Here is a 26,854-nt window from a genome sequence, read left to right on the forward strand (position 1 = left end):
CAATTTATAAAACGTTATCATACACATAATAATTTGTACAAAATGATAACTTGTACACAACATATACATAGCTAGGGAGTACCGCAGGACATATGATATGACGAACTCAATTGATCAATTTTGTTGAACGTTTCTCAGATACTATTTGTAAACATAAGAAAAATGATATTTGAAATGAGCATACAACGAAATATTCATAACCGATTTGCAAAAAAGTTGACAAATGAACAATATCAATTGAAATATACCCAAAACAATTTATTAAATCACCGGGATGAACCAAAAGAAGAAACAAAACTTGCACTTAGAAGTTTATAGTTTTTAATTCTCTGAAAGAAAATAGAAAACAATTGATAATAGTATTATTGTATTTACAAAGAAACCTTTTTTCACTATCTCAATTATTTCGGGTAGTGACAATTGTTAAATTTCTCCCTACAAAATAAAGATAAGGACCGGAATGTCTTTTGTCCTGATAATTAGAAATTCCTTGAATCAAAAGTCCGAATTTCACATAGTTTACATGTTTAACAATGTGCCATCCTTCTTTGATTGATATAGAGAATATAGAGTATAAGGTTTCAAATACGCGAACATTTGTTACACTAACATGTAAAAGTTCGAACTGACGGTTGTTTATACGAACACCGGACACCTCTCCCGATGGAACAATGAAAGTGGCAAAATTTTCATCTGTATTTCCTGGAACAACAAACTCGTAGTATGGTAGATACTGGTTTATACCAGGTACAACATTATCAATTGTTCCCGTGTGAGGACTATACGCCTTTAGAAACAAAATAATTACTTCTTGTGAAGATACAACCGTTGTATGTTTGTGATTGGTTGTCAGATAGTTGTTCTCATCCAATATCGAAGTGGATATTGTATTATTAATGTCTTTAAACTCAATCTTCGTCTTGTACTTAGAGAATATTCTGAGTCCTAGGGTTTTTATTAGATTTGATAACTGCGGAACAATGAACACTTTACTGAAATCGTTTAAAGGAAGTACAGGGATGACCTCTGGAATGTACGTTTTAAAAAACAACGCAAATGGTCTAGTACCGTTCACATATGTTCCAGTGAGGTGGCATTGTTCACAGCTTATATAACTATATTCATATTGTTCTGCATTAAATGTCAATTTATTGCCGTCAAACATGCTTTCATTGAATGTTATATTACTCAAGACCCACCTCGCCGTCTTAAAATTAACCGTCACTGTCGTATTTTCTTCGAAGGCAATAACACTAAGTGCGTCAAACTTTTGATGAGGTTTAAACTGTGGGATAACATACTCATTTGACAATCCTTTTGATGGAATAACAGGGAAAGACTTCCAGATTGTACCGTGTTCGTCTGTTAGGAAATAAAATAGATAAATAAATACTTCACACACAACTCGTATGTGTGCATCACCACTGATTTTCCCAATACCGAGATTGCCATACTTTGATAAATCAAAGGAGGTATAATTTCCCTGTAATGCTATTGTTTTATAACGTTTTACAGACGGTAGGATAAGATCACAACGTCCGCTTTTCTCAGACGACAGGTGCAGAGTTATATTTCTATACTTTGGATTAAAAGCGACGAAGAACTGGTACCCCTGTAAACCTGCAAATATAGTTGGTATCGTCAGAATTACTTTAGTGTAAGACTATGTATATCAAAATAGTGTACAGTACCGGATATGCACATTACTTATTTTTTTGTCATGAGTTTGTTTCTTTATGTATAATACAATTAGTTGTCCTACAGCATTTTAGAAAAAAAAGGCAAATTGGTGTACATCTATTTGAAAAAAACAATTTGAAAGTATAATGGCATAATCAAACAAGATCAGGAAAAAAAACGTGTAACAAGAAACACCGTGAAAGCAGGAAATAAAATTAAGAATGAAAATTTTTTTTTCTTTACTTTTCCACACCAAATGCTGAGAGACTGTTTGCTGTATTATTTGTCTATAAAACCTGGATACAATAAATTTGCTTCTGTTAGCATGACAAAAATATAATATACATAATACATCCGAATGGTTATATATTAGTTTTTGATATTTGAAGTACAGGTTTTAACGTTATAGTCTATTAACATGAACGATTATATTTTATATGTGTCAGTGTTGCCTGCTGTGTACATGTGAGCTTGAAAATTAGTATGTTATAGCATAAACCCTTTTTGTTTGTCTTGACCTTGTCTTTTCGGCATATTATTTTTTCTTGTCTTTTAATTTTGTACAATTTTATTATTCCTATCGCTACATGACATACCTCTATATTTGCAATTCTTTCCCAGAAATCCCTCAGCACATAAACAATAAGAGGAGTGTCTTGTAGTTATACAAGTACCCCCATTATGACAAATACCTGATATTATACATAGGTCTACAATGGTAGAAGAAAACATCTTATGAATGAATCAGAATGTAAAATATTAATATCACATAAATACATTCGTTTATTTTTAGCGCAATTCAAGTAAACCTATCCTTTCAGATAGACAATTTGTAGCTTGTAAAAACCTTAATTCAATTGTATAAACTAGGCATTTGCCTAAAATCGGCAATTTTTTACAAAACAAACTCGCATATTGTCATGATATTGACACTTCATTAATCTAATTTTATAGGACAACGATGAATTTCAAAACATTCAAGTGTCATATTAACATAACGCTTCGATGACGCGAGAACAAAAATGGACACAAGGCATCATCTGTAATTGTTTTATTGACAAGAATTTTGCTGCTCGAAGTAGTTTTATTTAAAAAAAGAAGTTGGCATGCCTCAAGCCCGCCTGCAAAATTTCAAACGACACCCGCAAAAGCACAGGCACGTGTTTGAATTATCATATTTATCTTTGAATTTCGCCTTATCAACTGAACAAATATGCGTTGTAATTACTAATATCGAAGGAAGAAATTGAACCGATTTTTCTCGTTAAATTCTTTTATCACGTTAGCATGGACACAGTCAAATATTAAAGTGTCAAATATAGATTTAATTCAAATAAATTTGCAAAATTTATAAACGCTTTACAAAAAAACAATATTTCAGATGTACATTATTATGAAGTTTTAGTGTAACACACAATGGCATACCACGTGTCACTGAATATAGTTTCCCTTTTTTGTTTGTTTTAGGGAGTTGGGGTTCTTAAAAAGTTGTCCAAATTAAAATTATATATATTAACATGTGATGCGATATTTGGGTTTGTTTGTCTGAACTAAGAAAGGAATATGAGAGTTGTCTATTTGTTCCGTTGGTTTATATTGTCTAAAGTTTGATTTTGTCAGTTTTCATGGACTTCCCCTGTTTGAATTTTGAATACCTGTTCGGTATTTTTGTTATACTTTTTAAAATATGCAACGTTGCAATTGCATGTGTATGCGTAATTAATTGAACCTTATCGGTCTAACGTAAGAAATATTACCTTTGATTTCACATAGTTTTCCAATGTATCCTGCTGGACAAATACACAACATGGTATTGTTGTACGTCACACAATGTCCGTTGTTGATACAGGGTGCTTCTGTCGTACATTTATCTGTAAAATAAAGTTATCTGAAGGTACAAACATTTATAATGATTATTTCAATTTTTGATGTGGATGTTTCATAGAAATAAGATGTGGTGTGAGTGCCAATGAGACAACTCTCCATCTTCATGTTTGATATCGACATTTCAAAAGTACATATATGTACAGATATATGGATGATTTATTGTTGTTTGCTCTATTATCTATGAATAAATGGCTTTGGTGGTCTAGTGGTTGCGTTTTCCGCTCGAGTTCTTGGGGTCGTAATATGATTTTTCACCTTGTCAAATCAAAGGATTTAAAACTGGTAATTGCTTCCTATCCATCTGGAATAATATGGTATCGTTTTAATTGTGCCTATATTACCTTGTTCGGTTGACTGTAATTCTCCTATTTGGGTTTATTACAATGTTGACTGCTGTATCCCAATCAATTTTTATACATTTGTACCTATTTTGTTTGTTTGTTTTGCTCACACATTGTTGTCAATATAATGGAGTTCTATGCGACTGTCATACAGTGAGAGGTTTAGCTAACTATAAAACCAGGTTTAATACATCTACATAAGGAAATGCCTGTACCAAGTCAGGAATATGGCAGTTGTTTTCCTTTCGATTGATGTGTTTTAGCTTTTGATTTTGCCATTTTATAAAGGACTTTTCGTTTTGAATTTTCCTTGGAGTTATGTTTTTTTTTTTTTATTTTTGTGATAATAGAGCAGAATTTATCTCTCAGAGAAAAACTAATAAGATACGTCACAATGTGAGTTCTGAACTTATCAGGCTTAATACCAATAGAACAACCAAGCGCAAAAATAACTCAAGGAGGCAAACAACTACAGGAATTAGTAGGTTATAAAAGACTATCGGATTTTCCCATTTATATCGTAAGATTTCCGCCGCTCGACACAATGTGACTATTAGTTGATAATCTACGTTATTAATGTGCAAAACAAACCCAATTACTTAGATTTAAGAGTAAATACTGGTTGGGTAAGAGCGAGGAATTGTGTGAAAATAGGTTGTCGTGATTTCATGAGAATTGTTACTTTTGAGATACATGTAGCACGTTAAAAAATCCAGCATGTCCGTCTTGAGCAAATATAGTTCATATATCATGTGAGAAAAACAACGAGTTATGTTCTTGTCATGAATATAGTTGAAACCTTATTCGGCCTTTAAATCCTACCAAATATGGTTTAAAACTAGTAACTGTTATTCCAACTATTCGAAAAAAAACGCAAAAAAAATTGACCTACAAAACAATACACAGAAAACTAAAGCCTGAGCAACACAAATCCCACCATAAACCAGGGTGATATAATGAGCTCAGGAATGGTAAGCAGATTTTGATCCATATGTGGTATCCATCGTATTGCTCATGGTAAGTTCAAAGTCGGTGATATATGAGAACGGGATTGCGGTAACGGCTGTTCGGTAACGAAAATTTGAACATATACGTGGTCTAGGTGATAAAGATATGCCACGTTTATTCCTAGAATTTACCTCCCAGAGGATGCCTTATATTAGAAACTTCAAATGTGAGAGCAGAACCTAACTATAATGATATTCTCATGTCAATTTGCAAAACACACCAGTTTGATTCTCCTTTACTTCGTTTTTGATTTAGTCATTCGCCTGTTTTTGGTTCTGCTACTACTGATGGTTCTTATGTAATCGAATAGCGTGTTTAGTGTACAAAACAAATTATAAACCTGCTATTTTTTTATGAGTTTTTACTCTCATCAATTATATATACATTTGTAAATACATCGCATTCCTATAGGTTAATTATACTTTTTAACCGGGAGGATCAAATCTTTCTATAAAGATAGTACTAGAAAATATATAAGATAATTATCAGAAATTAACATTTGTGTACCTTTTTCCTTTTCAGTCAATGTTGTAGACTGTCGAAATACTATTATAAGAGGGACTATTAATATCGCTGAGGTAACACAACCAAGCATAAAAAAGAGGAACAATTTCTGTTTCTTATATTTCTTTTCAGTGGAAATCGAGTTGTCATACATCCTCGTTGATATTCGAGGGGTACATGCATTCCTGTTACCCCACTCAACAATTTCTAAATACTCGTGTAAATCATTGTGAGTCGGAGATGGTTCCTCATAATCATGTGATGCCATTTTATAAGAAAGACATGAATCAGAATTCTGAAATACAAAAAAAAGTATTGTAAATATCCTTTATTTTTTAAAGGTTACAAAATATTAGGACAAATTTAAGTGACCAGTTTTCTTTTCGAATGTGGAGAAAGTGTGCATATAAATCAAATGTCTGAATTTAAATGCTCTTATAATTATTGTTAAATTGCAATACAGTCTTTATCAGCAATCTGTAGCGCTCATGATCACTAACATTTTGATTGCATTTTTTTAATATGCAAAATTGTTGATAAGTAAGTTTGAATTTTGAATAGACTAACTAATATTCGATGACCAGCAAGTCTAAACATTTTTCCGATTTTGACCCTGTGAGTGAAACCAACATAGGGGAAACTTACACCTCTTTAACTGAACCCGAACTTAAACGTCTGAGCATACCAGTCTGGTTCAGATTTCAAGAAATTTATCAGACATTTTCTGACAGTTAATTCAGTATTGTCTAGATGCTTTGCCTTAATCAATCCACAATCTTTCTCTATTGTTAGATTCTTTTTTGAACGGTGGTGTTCCATTTGCCCCAAATAACGGTGTTAATATCCCAAACTCGTTTGTTACACCCGTGTCTGTAGTGAGGTTATTATAGATATCAATGCACGTTATATATATTTCACAGATAATTATCAAGTCATGAAATTTCGGCGCTATGTAAATCTATCGATCCTTTGAATTAACCTTTTTTAAAACGTTGTAAGTCTTTGACTATTTTTTATTGGTACTAACATTGCTATTTTATTAATATATTAAAACATAACTAAGTATGTATTGCTGTACACTTATGAACACTAAGTTAAACGATCCTACATCCTGTCGATATTTATATTTTGCCATTGCATAAGGTTATATTTTTCTCGGACTGTTTATGACGTCTTTACACTAAATCTATTAGGGGTAAACTGATTGATATTTTTAGTCTAGGAAACATGATTTATAAATTAGTTGTAATTGACTTTGAACTAGTTTTCAGAAACTGCAATTACTCTTAGGTCAGTACTCTGTTCTTTATTCTTTCTGCTGTTTGTTTTATTTTATTTCGATCTGATAGGATAAGCCCTTTTCAACTGATTTGTACATGCTTTTTTATGTTGTGCTGTTTCACTTCCGTCTCAGATAAGGGGGTGGTGATAAACCCCGCAAAAAATCCAATAAGGGTATCATAATTCTATAAGATATTATATGAATTTCAGACATATTTCGAGCGTTACTCGAGTTGCCCAGCACTCGTTGAATACCTTAGAATATACACAATAAAGAATTTATAGATTTAAGCAAAAGAAATAAATAAACTTACAGAACATACCCAAAAAGATTAAGATACTGTAAAATTGGCATCGTACTTACAATAATTGGTTACATCCATGAACAATACCTGACTAACTTCTATTTAGTCATCATAAATACATTCGAAATACTAAAACTGTCATTTCACCACTGTTTATCAAGCAATTATATTCACTTCATTATAAAAATTCAGATATTAATATTGATTTTAGCTGACATTTACAAAATACAATGTTCGTGAATTTTAATAAGTACAACAATCTGAAGGGAATTTGCTTTCTTCGTGGCTAAGAAACAAAAGGGTAAAAGACAACGAGATTACTTTCTTTCATGTGACTAATCGAGATGAGTATGGGAGATGGGAGATATAAAAAACACTAAATGAATCCCGCCATATGCATGCTTATCTGACGGTCCCAATTTGCAAACGTAGCTAGACTAGTTGTTGAACTTTGTTTTCCAATTATTAAAAAATTCCTATGGAATTATTGTCTCTTAATGAAAATGAACTCTTTAGAAGAGGACCATATTGAGAATTTTTTTAAGGTGGAGTACGTATATTCTTTTTTATATGTCAGAGGAGCTTTTTGGAGCTTCTTAATAAAAGAAAACAACACTTTATAACTGAGATAAAGGATACAACAGATACAGTTACGTCTGCCTCATATCTTGACTTACATCTAAAAATTGACGATGAGGGTTGGTTGAAAACAAAACTTTACGACAAAAGAGATGATTTCGGCTTCCCAATTGTGAACTTTCCATTTCTATGCAGCAATTTTCCAACAGCGCCTGCATACGGAGAACAAATCTCCAAGTTGATACGATATTCAAGGGTTTGTATTTCCTATCATGATTTCCTTGATAGAGGGTTGCTGCTCAAATGGAAGCTATTAAAACAAGTGTTCCAAGTGGGGAAGTTGAAATCATTCCTTGGTAAATTTTAGAGACGTCATCACGAGTTGGTTGACCCTTATGGAATATCCGTTTCACAGATGATAGCGTATATGTTCAAAATGAAGTAAGTACAATCCCGTCCCCTTTTTCCCGATTGTGACCTACCGAATTAGACGTATTACTTTGTACTAACATGAACAACACGACGGATGCAACATGTGGAGCAGGATCTGCATACCCTTCCGGAACACCTGATCATCACCCCCCAGTTTTAGTTGGGTTCGCGTTGCTCATTTTTAGTTTTCTATGTTGTGTTTTGTGTACGATTGTTTGTCTGTTTGTCCTTTTCTTTTTTAGCCATGGCGTTGTCAGTTTATTTTCGACTTATGAGTTTGAACGTCCTGTTGGTATCTTTCGCCTCTCTTTTATAAGTTTCATGCGTCCAAAGCGCTTTTCTGAATTTATCTTCATGAGGAAAGCTCAAAGACAAATATTTGAAAGCCATCTTAGGTCAATTTGCCTGCGAAAGTTATCTGATTGACATGCAAGTCCCATCACTTGTGGAATCTGAAAAACTGTTCAAATCGAAAATGATCTTAGTCCATGTATAAGTTGTGACCTTTTCAAAGTAACTTATTGCAATCGGTCACAGTAAAAGTGAGTATCAACTTGCATATGATAAACTGCCTGGCATTTGAAAATCAACCCCCATTATTCTGCTATGATTAATCTGAACACTCGAAAGGTAGCTTCTTTCATATCACCTAGGATTGATTATTATTAGGATTTATTAATAAACTCATCATAGATACACTTAAAGCACACTTAAGTTATCACTAGCCACTAAAGAATTGCCTGTATAAAAATAATGAGATGTGGTATGATTGCCAATGAGACAACTATCCACCCAAGTTCAAATGAAGTGGATGTAAGCAATTATAGGCAACCGTACGGCCTTCAACAATGAGAAAACCCCATACCGTTTGGTCGGCTATAAAAGGCCACGAAATGAAAAATATGAAACAATTCAATTGAGAAAACTAACGGTCTAATTGAAAACAAAACAAATATGACAGACATGAACCAACGACAACCACTGAATAACAGGCTCCTGACTTGTGACAGGCACATAAAGAATGTGGCGAGGTTAATTATGTTTGTGAGCTCTCAACCCTCCCCCTAAACTGGTACAGTGTTGTAACAGTACAACATAAGAACAAACTATAAAAATCAGTTGAAAAAGGCTTAACTCATCAGATGGATACAAATAGAAATACATCTTATAGAAACACAGAGTGAACGTGGATGGGTACTTATACATACCAAAATCAAAAAGACACTAAGTAAAGATCTGAGAATACTCGCAGTTACTTACATAGTTATTTTTGAAAATTTAGAGGAAATAAAAAATCTTTTGAATTACCACTGTGAATATCATCAAAAGCGGAAGGGTTCTAGTGTTCAATGTTTTTTTTTGTGCAACAGTTTGTTGAAGCATACATGTGTTATCGCCCGACGTATATATACGTGTTCAGACGGAGAGAGAACGGAATACGGTACAAATTATAGTTCGTCTTCGATGTGCGTTTCGAAATTCAAAATCAAAAGGCACACATTTTGAAAGATAAACGCCGAATTTTCAGATCTTGACAGACAAAATATTGATTATAAATTAATTTTCTAACTTTCATTGTTTTGAAGTTTAGAGATTTGGCTATTTATAAAATGATTTGAATTAAATTGTTTACTTTTGTTGTAGAAACCATGGATGTGTGAAATAAATAATTTTAGTGTTATATTCCAGAAAGCAGTTTTATAGCAAATTATATTAACGTTGTATATCATGGTAATGCAACAATACATATTCGTTCTATTGAAGAATACACGTCTCCGGTTAAATGTGTTTTTTGGGGCTTTTATCAACAATGTTAACATTGCAAACTATTGAAAAATTTCATGTAAAAAAACAACAGGCACTTATTGAAAGAAGGTAATATTCTTCTTAAACTTTATATGTAATGAAGCCTGGGTTTTCGATAAAGCATAAATTAGGATGAGAAAATAGTATGTTCTGTGCAGCGTACATAGAAAATATTGTGTTAACGTTATTACAGTACCTTAATCGTTTTATAAGGCATATACATAAAATTATGCATATCTAGATAAAAAAAAACACACACTTTTGAAGAATTCAGATTAAACATAGGAACCCCTTTCCCTGATTTGAATGCATATTAAGATGAAAAATAAACCACAACTTTAAAATCAACTGCAGTAAAAGAGAGACGAAAGATACCGAAGGGGCCTTCAAACTCACCAAACGAAAATTAACTGAAAACGCCATGGCAAAAAAATAGAAACGACCAAAAAACAAACAACAGTATACAAAACACAACATAGAAAACTAAAAACTGAACAACAAAAACCCCACCAAAAACCGGGGGTTTTCGAAATACTAAAACTGTCTTTTCACCACTTTTTATCAAGCAATTATATTCACTTCATTATAAAAATTCAGATATTATATTGATTTTAGCTGACATTTACAAAATACAATGTTCGTGAATTTTAATAAGTACAACAATCTGAAGGGAATTTGCTTTCTTCGTGGCTAAGAAACAAAAGGGTAAAAGACAACGACATTACTTTCTTTTATGTGACTAATCGAGATGAGTATGTGAGATGGGAGATATAAAAAACACTAAATGAATCCCGCCATATGCATGCTTATCTGATGGTCCCAATTTTCAAACGTAGCTAGACTAGTTGTTGAACTTTGTTTTCCAATTTATTAAAAAATTCCTATGGAATTATTGTCTCTTAAAGAAAATGAACTCTTTAGAAGAGGACCATACTTAGGATTTTTTAGGATGGAGTACGTATATTCTTTTTTATATGTCAGAGGAGCTTTTTGGAGCTTCTTAATAAAAGAAAACAACACTTTATAACTGAGATAAAGGATACAACAGATACAGTTACGTCTGCCTCATATCTTGACTAACATCTAAAAATTGACAATGAGGGTTGGTTGAAAACAAAACTTTACGACAAAAGAGATGATTTCGGCTTCCCAATTTTGAACTTTCCATTTCTATGCAGCAATTTTCCAACAGCGCCTGCATACGGAGAATAAATCTCCAAGTTGATACGATATTCAAGGGTTTGTATTTCCTGTCATGATTTCCTTGATAGAGGGTTGCTGCTCAAAAGGAAGCTATTAAACCAAGTGTTCCAAGTGGGGAAGTTGAAATCATCCCTTGGTAAATTTTAGAGACGTCATCACGAGTTGGTTGACCCTTATTGAATATCCGTTTCACAGATGATAGCGGATATGTTCCAAATGTCGTAAGTACAATCCCGTCCCCTTTTTCCCGAATGTGACCTACCGAATTAGACTTATTACTTTGTACTAACATGAGCAACACGACGGATGCAACATGTGGAGCAGGATCTGCATACCCTTCTTGAGCACCTGATCATCACTCCCAGTTTTAGTGGGGTTCGTGTTGCTCAGTTTTTAGTTTTCTATGTTGTGTTTTGTGTACGATTGTTTGTCGGTTTGTCTTTTTCTTTTTTAGCCATGGCGTTGTCAATTTATTTTCGACTTATGAGTTTGAATGTCCTGTTGGTATCTTTCGCCTCTCTTTTATAAGTTTCATGCGTCCGACGCGCTTTTCTGAATTTATCTTCATGAGGAAAGCTCAAAGCCGAATATTTGAAAGCCATCTAAGGTCAACTTGCCTGAGCAAGTTATCTAGTTGACATGCAAGTCCCATCCCATCACTTGTGTGAGTTTGACTGTCCCTCTGGTATCTTTCGTCCCTCTTATTGGAATCTGAAAAACTGTTCAAATCGAAAATGATCTTAGTCCATGTATAAGTTGTGACCTTTTCAAAGTAACTTATTGCAATCGGTCACAGTAAAAGTGAGTATCAACTTGCATATAATAAACTGCCTGGCATTTGAAAATCAACCCCCATTATTCTGCTATGATTAATCTGAACACTCGAAAGGTAGCTTCTTTCATATCACCTAGGATTGATTATTATGAGGATTTATTAATAAACTCATCATAGATACACTTAAAGCACATTTAAGTTATCACTAGCCACTAAAGAATTGCCTGTATAAAAATAAGGAGATGTGGTATGATTGCCAATGAGACAACTATCCACCCAAGTTCAAATGAAGTGGATGTAAGCAATTATAGGCAACCGTACGGCCTTCAACAATGAGAAAAACCCATACCGTTTGGTCGGCTATAAAAGGCCCTGAAATGAAAAATATGAAACAATTTAATTGAGAAAACTAACGGTCTAATTGAAAACAAAACAAATATGACAGACATGAACCAACGACAACCACTGAATAACAGGCTCCTGACTTGTGACAGGCACATAAAGAATGTGGCGAGGTTAAACATGTTTGTGAGCGCTCAACCCTCCCCCTAACCTGGGACTGTGGTGTAACAGTACAACATAAGAACAAACTATAAAAATCAGTTGAAAAAGGCTTAACTCATCAGATGGATACAAATAGAAATACATCTAATAGAAACACAGAATGAACGTGGATGAGTACTTATACATACCAAAATCAAAAAGACACTAAGTAAAGATCTGAGAATACTCGCAGTTACTGACATAGTTGTTTTTGAAAATTTAGAGAAAATAAAAAATCTTTTGAATCATCAAAAGCGGAAGGGTTCTAGTGTTCAAATTTTTGTTTTAGTGCAACAGTTTGTTAAAGCATACATGTGTTATCGCCCGACGTATATATGCGTGTTCAGACGGAGAGAGAACGGAATACGGTACCAAGTATAGTTCGTCTTCGATGTGCGTTTCGAAATTCAAAATCAAAAGGCACACATTTTGAAAGATAAACGCCGAATTTTCAGATCTTGACAGACAAAATATTGATTATAAATTAATTTTCTAACTTTCATTGTTTTGAAGTTTAGAGATTTGGCTATTAATAAAATGATTTGAATTAAATTGTTAACTTTTATTGTAGAAAACATGGCTGTGTGAAATAAATAATTTTAGTGTTATATTCCAGAAAGCAGTTTTATAGCAAATTATATTAACGTTGTATATCATGGTAATGCAACAATACATATTCGTTTTATTGAAGAATACACGTCTCCAGTTAAATGTGTTTTTTTGGGCTTTTATCAACAAGGTTAACACTGCAAACTATTGAAAGAAGTCATGTAAAAAACAACAGGCACTTATTGAAATAAGGTAATATTCTTCTTAAACTTTATATGTAATGAAGCCTGGGTTTTCGATAAAGCATAAATTAGGATGAGAAAATAGTATGTTCTGTGCAGCGTACATAGAAAATATTGTGTTAACGTTATAACGTTATTACAGTACCTTATTCGTTTTATAAGGCATATGCATAAAATTATTCATATCTAGATAAAAAAAACACACACACTTTTGAAGAATTCAGATTAAACATAGGAACCCCTTTCCCTGATTTGAATGCATATGAAGATGAAAAATTAACCACAACTTTAAAATCAACTGCAGTAAAAGAGAGGCGAAAGATACCGAAGGGGCCTTCAAACTCACCAAACGAAAATTAACTGAAAACGACATGGCAAAAAAATAGAAACGACCAAAAGACAAACAACAGTATACAAAACACAACATAGAAAACTAAAAACTCAAGACTGAACAACAAAAACTCCACCAAAAACCGGGGGTGATCGAAAGTGCTCCGGTAGGGTTAGCTCCATATGTGGCACCCGTCTTGTTGCTCGTGTAATTACAAACCAAGTGATAAGTCTAATTCGGAAGGTCACATTCGCTGAAAAGGAGGACGGGATTGTGATTACGACGATTGGAACATATCCGTCAGTAAGATTTTTTCTATAATGCCCATTCAAAACACATAAACTGTACCTTCTTTGTTATTATGTTGTCAATATAATACTTTAAATGTTTTACAATTTTTTTTAATATACAAGTTTATAAAAAAATGTTTAGATAGTTTAGAATATATTTTTTAGACATAATGGAAGTAGTTTTTCTCTTGATTGTAAATAGTTTTCGGACTAATCTCACAAAATTTGAAATGTTACATTATGCGTCACTATATCAATTTCGCTAAAATTCTACAATGATTGATGCTGTGCTGATTTTCAGTGAAAAATAGCTGTTATTTACATTCTGTATATAAGTAAATTACAGTTGTCTGGTTTCGTGATGATATTAAATTATATCATTACCATAAATATTGACTAGTTATCCTGTCAAGTCTCGGCTCCACCTCCCCAATAATTTACTTATTTACAATGAATAAATTACACGACTCTATGTAACGATTATGGAAGTGAATAAGTCAATGTTTTAAAATACATACTTTCAAAAATGTTCCAATATTTCATTCGTTAAAATTGATTATCAATATTGAGGGTATACACTAATAAAGAAATACGAAAATGGAAAGAACATTTTTCACTTTTATGCTAATTTGGTCGTGGGGTATTTGATTCAGTATATATATATATTGATTTTCCCCTGAAATTTTGACACAGCTTCAATTGATGTGCACTCTCGAATGAACATATTAAAAAAAAGATGGTCGTCCCTTTGCCTGTGCGGAAGGTGTGCCTCCATTTTGCTTTAACGGCACATTCCAGTTAAAAAAGGTAACAAAAGTACCATAGCGAAATGGTTATTCCGATGAAAGGGCTAAATACAAGTTATGTAATAATTGTTTTGATGTTTAACACTTATAAGCTGAATGCTCTATTGTTTATAGAATATGAAAAAGTATTATGCTTTGATAGATTTTTAGTAGTTATAAATAATCAACACATTATAACAATAATTTAAAACTAGAAATAGGTAATATAGTGAGAAAAAATATCCCAACCACAGAAGAATGAATGCCAAAAAACAGTTCAAATCGAACGTGATCTGTAACTTATGGTTCATGACATTTGACTGCTAAGATCTCATTAGTTTTGTTCAAGAGATACTTAATTTATACCACCCCCCACCCCCCAAAAAAAGAAAAAAGAAAACCAAATGAAGGTAAATAAAATATCAAAAAAAACTATAAAATTGAAATAAAATTTAGTTCACCCGACCAAAAAGGGCAGTGTCAGCTACTAGTTTCTCATACCTTGTCATCAGTCGTTTGTTAACTTTTATTTTTTTCTGTTCTATTCGTGTGTTACGGTAAAGATAATTAATCACCCAGTTCATTTATAAGATTTTAGTTTGGGTCAACTAAATTTATACGATGTATTTGGTTTACAGTTTGATTTAGAAGATATACCGACATAGCTTGATCATACAATTAATTATCTAATTACTACCACAATTGTATATAATTAATAAGTATTGTAATTTTCATTGTTATTAATACATGTTATATCAGTATTACAAACCTAATCTTGAACTCTATCCTATTTTTTTGGAAATTTATAGAAATTTGTATGTGACGTCACATTCTGCGTCGATCTCTTCGGCTAACATATAATACGTTGTTCGGCTGTGCCTTTTTTATGTGCTGATTTGGGTTGTTTTACGTATTCGTTTTTATTCTTTAGTTAGTCACCACTTCGGTGTTAACATGTGTATCTATTATATAGTCTTTTTTTATATAAATTTACTGTTTGCAAAAGTATGAATTATTCTAAATACTAAGGATTTTCTTATCCCAGGCATATATAACCTTAGCCGTATTTGGCACAACTTTTTGGAACTGTTGGTCCTCAATGCTCTTCAACTTTGTACTTGTTTTGGCTTTCGAACTTTTTTGATCTGAGCGTCACTGATGGGTCTTATGTAGACGAAATGGGCGTCTGGCGTATTAAATTATAAGCCTGGTACCTTTTGATAGCTATTATTTGTGTGTGTCTCTCTCCTGTATGTTCTCCCATTTATTTGTATTGTAGTCCTGTCATGTAGTCTTGTCATTTTAATGTTATATTTAACATTGCCATAAAAGCGGGAGGTTTGGCTAGCCACAAAACCAGGTTCAACCCACCATTTTTTCTTAAAATGTCCTGTACCAAGTTAGGAAAATGGCCATTGTTATATTATAGTTCGTTTCTGTGTGTGTGTTGCATTTTAGTGTTGTATTTCTGTTGTGTCATTGTTCTCCTCTTATATTTGATGTGTTTCCCTCAGTTTTAGTTTGTAACCCGGATTTGTTTTTTTCTCAATCGATTTATGAATTTCGAATAGCGGTATACTACTGTTGCCTTTATTTACCAAAATTTTCTACCCTGAAACTGCGAAGCCAACTGCAACCAAACTTTGCCTCAAGCAACCTCAAATTATCCAGATGAACCAACATGACCATCATCATGATCATAGCTAGGAATAAACATCGGGGTTAAAATGCAAGTATCATATAATATCGTTAAGCCGTTTTTGAAAGAGATAATCAGACAGGGACAGGAATGTCCAGAATGTTAAAATATACCTTTTTCTCTCCATTTCAAAGAACGCTGTCAAATCACCTCATTTTGTACTTAATGCCCATGAAGATTGTTTTCAATAATGTTTACGTTTTTACTATCATTTCATCTTTTTATTTTATAGATAAAAAACAACTTCAAATTGCCAAAAACTCTCAACAAGAAAAGATAAAAAAATACATCAACATGGTCGAAATGGTTTGTATTCTCCTTATAGCAGGTATTTTCCTGAAACTAAAATTTTAACTCATTTTTGGCGACTTCAAACAGCAAAAATAACCAGTAAGACAAGATCTACAAATAAGTTTACAAAGCCAAAATATTAATTCGACTCCTTATAGGAGTCATTATGCTAGAGGGATGAGTTTTACCCATTTTTTGTAATTTTTGTGGAAACTATAGTATAGATAGAGAGACACTGTAAAAACATTTCAACAAAATCAGACATACAAAATTAGCACAGAAAAACGCAAACATCGCCCGTTGACTCTTTATAGGAGTTTTTGCGTTGAAAGACAACTTTTATTCATATTTTGTGTTTCGTTTTGTGAAAAATATCGTAGATAGAGAGATACTGTAAAATTGCAAAAATCTTCAGCAAAATCAAAATCTACAAATCACACAATATAAATGAAATCGCAATTTAATCTTTACAGGAAATGTCTCTTAATCCAATTTTAACTCAATTATGTAATGTTTGCTTATTATCTTGAAAAGTATAATGGATAGACAAAAGTTCATTCCAATTTCCACATCGATATCATCTTATAGTTTGTTGTTTAGAGTCAAGGATAAAAAGGGACTTTAAGTCTTGAATCAATACGAATAAAAAAAAAGAATGTATCCATGGAACACATATGCCCCTGCTTGCTAATATGCAAGAGTAAATGTTCTAATTCAAACCTACTGAAATTTTGTTTTCTTTGAAACTAAACGACATTTGTTCCTGTATGTTGTTATTACAGATTGCTCGGGTGTGATCGTAAAAAAAAAAAACCAATAGGAAAAATCAAGAACGGTGCATGTTACGCAATCCAAATTCGAACCTGATCTGTGTTTGGTGGTAATGAGCATTGTGTATAAGTTCAAAACATTTGCTTGAGGCAAAGTAAAGTTAGAGTGCGGAAACGGCACATTCGCCAGTTTTTCCATTTATAAAAAGACATACATAACTCAAGAACGGTGAATGTGATGCCACCCAAATTCGAACTTGAACTGTGTTGTGTTTTGTGGTTATACGCATTGTGTATAACACAACAATTGGTTAAGGTACACTAAAGTTAGAGAACGGAAACCAATTTCGGGACGTACGTATGGACCACACAGGTTCTCCGTTAAAGCGCCCAACGTCAGAGTAAAAAATGATAAAATATAAATTGCAGCTAAAACTTGTGAATAAAGAACATTGAACATCTTCATAGTATATTCTATCTACCATATAAATTTCAGCATGTAATATTCTACCATTAATTTGTAATGATCTAGACAGTTTAGATGAAAAAATGTCAACAAATACATTGAACGTCATTTTATTTCCTTTGACGTCGTGATTTTCAATACCAAAAATTCAAAAAACTTTGAAATAATTTTCTTTTACGGTGTTTTGTTTTCTTTAAACTTAAAGTTTATGTGCGTTTTTCTTGTGAGTTGATATTAAGGTATTTTCAGCCATGTCTGCATTATGACATAAGTCCGTTTATTATCTCTTCAAAACAAATCAAGGTGATACATCTTCCTGTGGACTGTTTCCGTGTTAACTAGTACGCTAAAAAATCGACTCAGCATGTCGGTCTTGTACAAAGCAGGATAAATATTAAAATCATATTAACATGCTTTCGACCAGAATATGCATACAATTCGCCGCTGAATCCTCCCTCCTCCTTCTTACATCATCATCATCATCGAGTTTGCCAATCTGTGTTATCATGAATTATCATTGATGTGGTCATATCCAATATCGAAAAAGAAATATTATAAATTAACTGTTTCCATTTCAAAATTCACAAGATTGGCGTAAAATGCATTCATCCCTTGCTTTGAATAGTTTGATAACTAAGAATTTTCTTTTAAAGCCGAAACACAACCCTTGTATCTTTGATGGGTTACTTCCTTTGATATTCAATAAACCTTTTTTCTTTGCATCGGAAATTTGAAAAAAAATAGAAGAGCGACGAGACGTGTTTATATCTGACCAAAGGATTAAACAAATCACTTATTTGATAATGTTTAAAGTTATTATAATACTGCAATTTTAGAGGAGATATGATTGATTGATTGTTGTTTTCTGTAAGTGCAGTCGCAAATATTTCATGCAGATTTATGTTGCATGTGTTGTCGTTGAAAAAGAATTTTAATAAAGTCCAATAACGTACAGACGGACAAGGGTAAACTTTAATTCCCCATTCATGATTGCCAACAAAAACTCACCAAAGTTTCCTGGCTCATAATTTGTACGACAGACACGCGTTTCATCAACGTAGATTCATCAGTGACCCTCGAATTAAAACTGTTGAAAAGCACAATCAAATACGAAGTTGAAGAGCATTAAAATCGAAAATTTCAATAACTATGTCAAATGAAGCTAGGGCAATCTATACAGTGGGGTAAAAAAACCCTGTTTTTTTTTCAAATATTCCAATATTCTATAAACAGTAAATTACATAAAAATGATATTTCCTGTGAACACAAGAGTGCTGACTTTTGGGCTAGTGATACTCTCGGGAACGACACGTCCATCGGCAGTGGTATAGAATCAGTGGTTGTTAAAACTCATTGAAGATACCTGGATTATAATTTGGTATGACAGACGCGCGTTTCGTCTTCATGAGACTAATCAGTGACACTCGAAAGGCCAATCAAATACGAAGTTAAAAACATTAAAATAGAAAATTCCAAATGAAGCTTAGGCAATTTTAGAACTTGGTGTAGAAAAATCTGAGTGATTTCGTCAATGAGACAACTATCCTCCAGAGACCAAATGGTGTAGATGTTAGCAAGTAAGCAGTTAATATTAGAATAAGAAGATGTGTTATGATTGCCAATGGGACAACTGTCCACTAGAGTTCAAAAGACGTGGATTTTAGCAATTATATGACCTTCAACAATGAGGAGACCCATATCGTATAGTCAGTTATAACTATGACATGAAAACTTATTGCCTGATTTTATAACAATACAATTTACGAAAAACAAATATGCAAAACATGAACCCACGAGTTATAAACTTTAACTTGGGACAGGGATATAAAGAATGTGGTGGGGTTTTAGCGCTCATCCCCCATCCCATCCCTCCCGTAACCTGAGATAGTGGTATAACATCATATAATAAGAAGAAACTGTAAAAATTAGTTTCAAATGGCTTAACTAATTAGATCCGTACAAAGCCCTAAAAGAAAAAGAAAAAAAAACAACTAGCATAAATCAATAGACACAAATCACAGATAAAAGAGAACTCGCAGTTCCTGAAAACAAATTAAAACTTATCAAATTAAGTTCATTATACAAAAATCTAATCAGAAGATGAAAATTACTGACCAATTTGCAAAAAGTAAAATAATTCTTTAACTCATCACTAAGTACAAATAAAAAACAAAAATAACAACAAAATGTACCGATGTAGTCTGTGACTCTGATTGAAGGCACTCATTTTGAAGAGTTATCCACTGCGGTAAATTCAGTACTGTTCAGACAATTCACTTGCAGTCAATTCAGTACTGTTCAGTAGTTGTTCACACAATTCAGTATGATATTGATGTGTACAGGAAAATAAGAACAATCTGAACATAGTCTGAACAGATCTTATTAGACTGCAAGCGAGTTGTCTGAACAGTATTGAATTAACTGCAGTTGACAAGTCGGAAAATTGACTGGAAGACTGAAAATGACATAATAATTTATCGTTCAGTCATTTAGAACTGATCAGATCAAAATGACCGTTTCGGATCAAAATAATAATAGTTTACAAGTCTAAGGGATTTAAGTGAGTATTAGGAAGAACGAGTTGTATTTTGATTAAACGAAAGCAACATGTTTGTCAATATAGTATTGTTTCACTAGATTATCTTGATATGTCACAAAATAAAGGTGTAAAGAAAAAAAATGACTATGTAATCTATTACGAAAGAGACAAATAAACTCATCTATTCGTCTTACGGGTTTTTTTTTTTGTGTTGTCAGGTTTGTGTTATTCCGGCATGTCTTCTGTTTTATTATATAAGTAACTGTTCAGTCATTATTTTGTGCAATTTTCTCTCTCCTGTTACATGCATGCACAAAACGTATGTTGGATTTTATTGTTTTGTAATTATCAAGGGAAATCATGTGATTTTTCATAGACAACTAGCATATAATGAGAATAGACATAAAGGAAAAGAAAACAATTAAATTTCTTTCATCATCGTACATCATTTAAAAGTATAAATAAAGGAAGAAATTGACGCCTATAAAGCAACGAAATATAACATATCATCAACACCACCTCATTAAAATGTCATGCTTTACAGTCTAAAATCTGATATGTCAAGCTGCAAGAACAACTACGAACTAATATGGGCAGAAATTTCTAAAGGCATTAGATAAACAATATTTTTTTTTATGTTATATAAAGAAAAGATACACATTTAATGCCTATTTTGATGACAATTTCTTACCTTATTTGAGATGTTTTTGTAACCCTACTGGGAACATCTAATAGAAGTTTATGATTGGTTTCGATGGCAGCAAAAAATATCAGCAGCTACTGCAGCTACTAAGAAAATTACACTTAATTGCATACGAAATATACAAATAAGGTTCAATAAGGTCAATAAGAGACAACTTTTCACACTTCTAATGACACTGATTTAAACATATCTTCTTTTAAAAACAAAACATAAAGACGGTTACTGTTCATGAATCAGGAGTTAATATGGACATGCACGACTCTTACTTAAAAACTTGAAAATTCAAAGTCCTTTATTGTTCTAGTGACAGCACAGTAAAAACATGTGTTATTCACTCTGAAATAAAAATGACAAAATTATTTACTGAATTTGAAATCATTCATTATCCAATGCATTGTGTTGTGAAAGTAAGAAGCTACATTAGGGCATTCAAAATCGTAAGTTGCAGAAGGTAAATGTAAATGGTAAATTCATTTAAGGATGTACTAAGGTGAAATTCAAAAAATCTAGATTTTAAAATTGATACTATAAGTCAGAAGAGTATTAGTTAAGGAACAAAATAAGCTAAAAAAAATGATAGGTTATGGAGCTCCTTCTGGAGATATTTGATTTTTAAAAAAATGGCGGGAAAAGGCTGACTCGGACTTTTATCGTATATTTGCATTGGTATTATTTGGGTCTCAAATCAAAAGAAAAGAAATCTAGAATCTGCTTAAATTTTGGTAAATGACCTTTTATGAGCTATTGAAGTCTTATATGAAAAGAAAAATGGGTGCAATGGGGCAAAATATTTGACCCTATATCGTAGGAACAAAACTAAGGAGTCCAAACATCTGACAAAAATTCCTTTAATCTGACCTAATTACATCCTAAGAATCGTTATGAAAGTTAAAAATAAGCGTTATATGAAAATATGAAATAAAACAAGCACGTCAACAGATTAAAACAACACTTAACAAATACCATGCGTTCGAAGAGCTTTTATGGATTTACCTTCACCATCAAAGTTAAAATGAACTTAATAGTAATAACATTAACGATACCAATTTTACTGCACCTTTAGACAGTAAATGTCTCGAGGCCAAAATATGTGAAAATCCAAACCGTATTAATAAAAAATTGCTGATAAACCGTCAATGACAAAAAAGTATAACGAAAGCCGGACAAAGAATCAGAGCTTTGCTTATATTGATATAGTATCGTTTTCATAACAGTGTGGACGAGACCATTTTTTGGCGCGATCAAGTCTCCCATTGACTGGGTTGAATTAGGTGAACGTTCGTCTGTAACGCCCACTTATCATGTCGTATTTATTATAGACATTTAAACTGTGGGGTCACCAAAGGTTCTCAACGCCTGACTCAAATAATTCGAAAAACTAGTACAGAAACAACCTTTGTGTTTTGATTAATATTGAATACTTAAACGTTCTTTACTTGCGTTTTTTTATGTTTTGATCAACAATTTCATTTTATGTATCGAAATGTGTAACAAGTGTTTATCTAAATCCCCACTGGAGGGCCTCTGTCAGACTGCGTGAGCGTAAAATCATTGTTATCGATAGCCGACGACAAACAAGTTAAAGGTAAATGATTCAGTAGTATTAACAACAAAAGTACTACGGTTGTCCACACTATTACGGGAATACCTCTAATAATATTCTATTAACAGCCAGTTTGGTTCATTTTTGTAAAAATAACCGAAATAACATCGCTATTAATAACATGTTTGCCTTGCAAGACAATTATTCGACCACATTTGGGTCCGCATGACATCAACCTTTAATTTCACCCTTAGATGGAGAAGGGTTGTGCATGTTCAACATGATCAGCTTTTAAAAAAAAGAATAGAATGTCAAAACTGAAGTGTGAGGCAATGGAACAACCAAATAGAACAATTTCAATGACTGATTCGGCCCACAAATTTTTTTTTAATACAGGTAAAACGTTGATTTACATCATTTTTTTTAATTATGAAATACAATCTATATACATGTAAATCGTCTTTATACAAAAGCACGTGCTTGTCTTTCTATTTCTGTTTATTCTTATATCAGGTCATATGAACATAGGGGGCTTTCGGAGGTCATCTTGATTGTTAATTACATGGCGTCTTGTCTTAAAATACGCATGAAATACTGAAAATTTGTTACGATTTCGTGCATTGCTTATTCTTTCCTATGGTAATTGTGATATATATTTAATTATGCTAAAAATCAAAGCAAAGGGTTTGAACAATTTGACGATAATGAATTTGACAGCTAGTATCCCTTTTAGTGTATATCACTTAGATTAAATGTATCAGAGGAAGCATGCCATAAATTGAATCGATGAATGACACTTAAAGATAAGCAACGCCATTTACTAAATTTTTAGATACTGTTTTGCTGCAGCTATGAATGCGTCCTGGTCATGTATTAATTAAGTTTATGCTATTTGGAAGTATTCCAATCTGTAATTGCACGAAAGAAAAAAGATGTGAAGTCTTTATTTTAGAACAACAAATTGAATTGGCATGATGTAGAGTTAAATCAAAGGTGTTCCATTTTTAAAAAATTGTCTTCTGAATATGCGAGAAACTTGGGTGTTGTGCTGATGTGCGTGTCTTTATTCTTTTTGCCTTACCACATTTACCAGATCTCCTTCTATATTACTCTATATTCAATGTTAAGAAAGCCAACACTTGAAAGATTTGGTTGGCAGTCACTAGACCTTGGACAATACTTTTTTTTTTATAGATTTAATAATTTTCATTTGATCAATCTGACGCTGATTTGTGAATAGTATGTGATACTCCGGAATACCACAGAGGAACAGAATAGCCAAAGCAGTATTGAATTAGAGCCGTTGTAAGACTTTATCGATTTCAGTTGATTTTCAGTCAGTTGACAAAGAGCTTTCTCTACGGTATATATTTAGTCTAGAATTTACCTTTTTTGACAATTGAGTTAACCTTTCTTTTGAAAAGCTTTTGTTTATGTCTAAGTCTTAATATTTAGTTGTCGCCTGTAATTTGACAAAGTCAGCAATTCCAGCTAGACTACCCATGATGGTACTTTCCTGCATCCAACTCACAGGATAAGATTACCTTATCGGTATTTGGTAAAACCTTTCGAAATTTTTGTTCCTTAAAGCTCTTCAACTTCGTATTTTATTAAAAAAAAAAAATTTTATTCGAGCGTCTCCGATGAATCTTTTGAAGACTAAATTTGCGTCTGGTGTACAAAATTTTCATCCTGGTATCTATGATGAGATTATTCACAAATATTACATTGTTGTAAAACTTGACTTTATATTGGATTTTGTGTTTATTCGTTAAAAACCCAAAATTAAAACCAAATCACGGAAAAAAATATTTTTTAAAATGTAAATAGTAGTAACGGCTTATATTGTGATGTAACTTGTAGCACTTATTTTTAACAGATAATAATAAAAAGTAAAATAACAAAAATACCGAACTCCAAGGAAAATTCAAAATGGAAAGTCCCTTATCAAATGGCAAAATCAAAAGCTCAAACACATCAAACGAATGGAAAACAACTGTCATATTCCTTACTTGGTACAGGCATTTCCTTATGTAGAAAATTTTGGATTAAACCTGGTTTTATAGCTATCTAAACCTCTCACTTGTATGACAGTCGCATAAAATTCCATTATATTGACAACAATGTGTGAGCAAAACAAACAGACGTAATAGGTGAAAATGTCAAAAATAGGGGTACAGCATTCAACATTGTTTTATAATCTTTATAACTATAAAAACAAACAAATATGTCAACAAAGAAAAACAAAATGGCATATAGACAAAGCACATACGCAAAAATGAAAGACAAGAATACAAAAAAAAAGATCATATCACAATAACACAATGGCGGGATGTATAAGTACCGAGCCACGCCAAAAGGATATTACCAAAAAATGGACTAAACAGTAAAAGTTAATCATTTACAAAGAAAAAATAAAAGAACAATATAACACGTAAATAAGATGATAAATAACGTCAGTACCTAGAATCTATACATCAAGACCATCATGTATTATTTGTGAAGTTGATACGGAATATTTATCAAATTGATCTTGGTATCTTCCGATGAACTTTTTTTAGAAAAAGGACGAGACGTTCTTTGACATAAACCTGGTTCATCAACTTTCTGCTCAGACACTGATGACGTTTTATAAAGTCTGAGTAGCAGCTGCAAGCTCTTGAATACCGAATGAGTTGGGAAATGTATATCCCATATGCAGGTGAAGTTGGTATATTACTACTAAGGTGGGGGAAATTGATAATTTCAAAATTAAAATCGTCTCGTTTGTCATAGATTATGGTACTGAGATGACCGCGTATATCAAATTCGAGGTATAAGTCTAAAAATGAGGCGGAGGAAGCCGTGTCTGTTGTTTCTTTAAATTTTAGTTCTGGAGGATATATTAATGGAACCCAATCAGAAAAGTTTGAATTCTTAATGGAAAGAACATCATCAATATATCTAAATGTGAAATTAAGTTATCTGGCTTCTTTGATCTTCTTGTTTTTGACAAGTGTCTGAAGGAACTCCGACTCATATGAAAATAAGAAGAGGTCAGCAAGAAGAGACGCACAGTTCGTTCCCATGGGAATGCCGACAATTTGTTGAAAAAGTCTACCTCCAAATTCTACAAATATGTTCTCAATAAGAAACTCCAGCATACTGATCACTTGTTCCTCTGTGTAGCATGTTTTACCTTTTTGTTCACTATTAACAAAATATGCTGCATGGTATCCCAAAGTAATAAATGTATAGCGTATGCTACCATTTTTATATTGAAAAGCATTGTGAATTATTTCTTTTAAACGATTTTTCAATTTCACATGGGGAATCGTGGTATACAAGGTTAAAAAATCAAAAATGTTTTGATACAATTAATTTCAGAGAAAAATCGAGAATTCTTTATAGATTTTTTAAAATCCACATATGGTTAATACCACTACGCGAGTAAACAGTTTCACAGTATTTCTGAAGACCCTCTTTCACTGCGGACAGAATTTTTGTCAATCTTATGGACAATTCCTTTGTAGAACATGCAGATGAGCCGGCAATGTACCGTTGTTTGTACGGAATTTTGTGAAGCTTAGATATCAAATACAAACAAGGTAAGTCCTCAGATTTGCTGTTCAATGTGATGGTCATTGAAGCCATGAAGGACTTATGATTCGCCAAAATCTCATCCTTGTCAAATGATATGTTTTGATTACATGAGTGCTCATTTATTCCTAATTCTTTTACAAGACACTCGTAGTAGTACGATTTACATACAAAGACAATATTATTTGAAGCTTTGCCCGCAGGAACAACAACATATTTATCATGAAGAGATGATACACATTTCACAGCTTCTTTGTCTCTGAAAGCAAACTTTGGTCGATCATTCACACAGTTACAGTTTTTCAACTTATGAATTCGACGTTTTATCAGAGACCTAATTGTTTTGACCCATTCTGACAAAGTGTCCAGTTCAACTTCTCGTTAAGTCCATGCTCTGGCGTAGTCCTCAATGGAACCCATAATTATTTTGAAGGTATGGTTCCAATTGATGTGTTGGGGTTCTCTGAACTTAGGACCATGATATATCACCTTTCGGAGATGTTCATGTTGAATTATGTTTAGATCCTCAGTAATAACATGGCCAGAGGGGCTGTAAATATAAGGCGAGTGGGAACAGTCAAATGTCAGAGGGTTTTGTATGTATTCTTCTAAATCAAGGTCCTGCAATGCTTGCTTATAGTTAAATACTTTAGGTGCAATGGTTTTGGTGTAACTGTAGGATAAAATAGGAACAAAATGATTTTGAAAATAAAGTGGAATTTT

General features: G+C 32.7%; 1 protein-coding gene across 1 annotated transcript; it reads right to left on the bottom strand.

Moving 5' to 3' along the window:
- Positions 1-304: 304 nt before the first annotated feature.
- Positions 305-7,141, bottom strand: LOC127728381 (uncharacterized). The gene is made up of 5 exons (XM_052235731.1): positions 7,066-7,141; positions 5,424-5,715; positions 3,438-3,551; positions 2,277-2,390; positions 305-1,620 (listed from the first exon to the last, which is right to left on the bottom strand). The coding sequence occupies exons 2-5, from the start codon at positions 5,686-5,688 to the stop codon at positions 398-400; spliced, it is 1,716 nt and encodes a 571-aa protein (XP_052091691.1). The 5' UTR covers positions 5,689-5,715; positions 7,066-7,141; the 3' UTR covers positions 305-397.
- Positions 7,142-26,854: the final 19,713 nt, after the last annotated feature.

This window comes from Mytilus californianus, unplaced genomic scaffold, assembly GCF_021869535.1.
Source record: "Mytilus californianus isolate M0D057914Y unplaced genomic scaffold, xbMytCali1.0.p SCAF_2, whole genome shotgun sequence".
Classification (NCBI taxonomy): domain Eukaryota; kingdom Metazoa; phylum Mollusca; class Bivalvia; order Mytilida; family Mytilidae; genus Mytilus; species Mytilus californianus.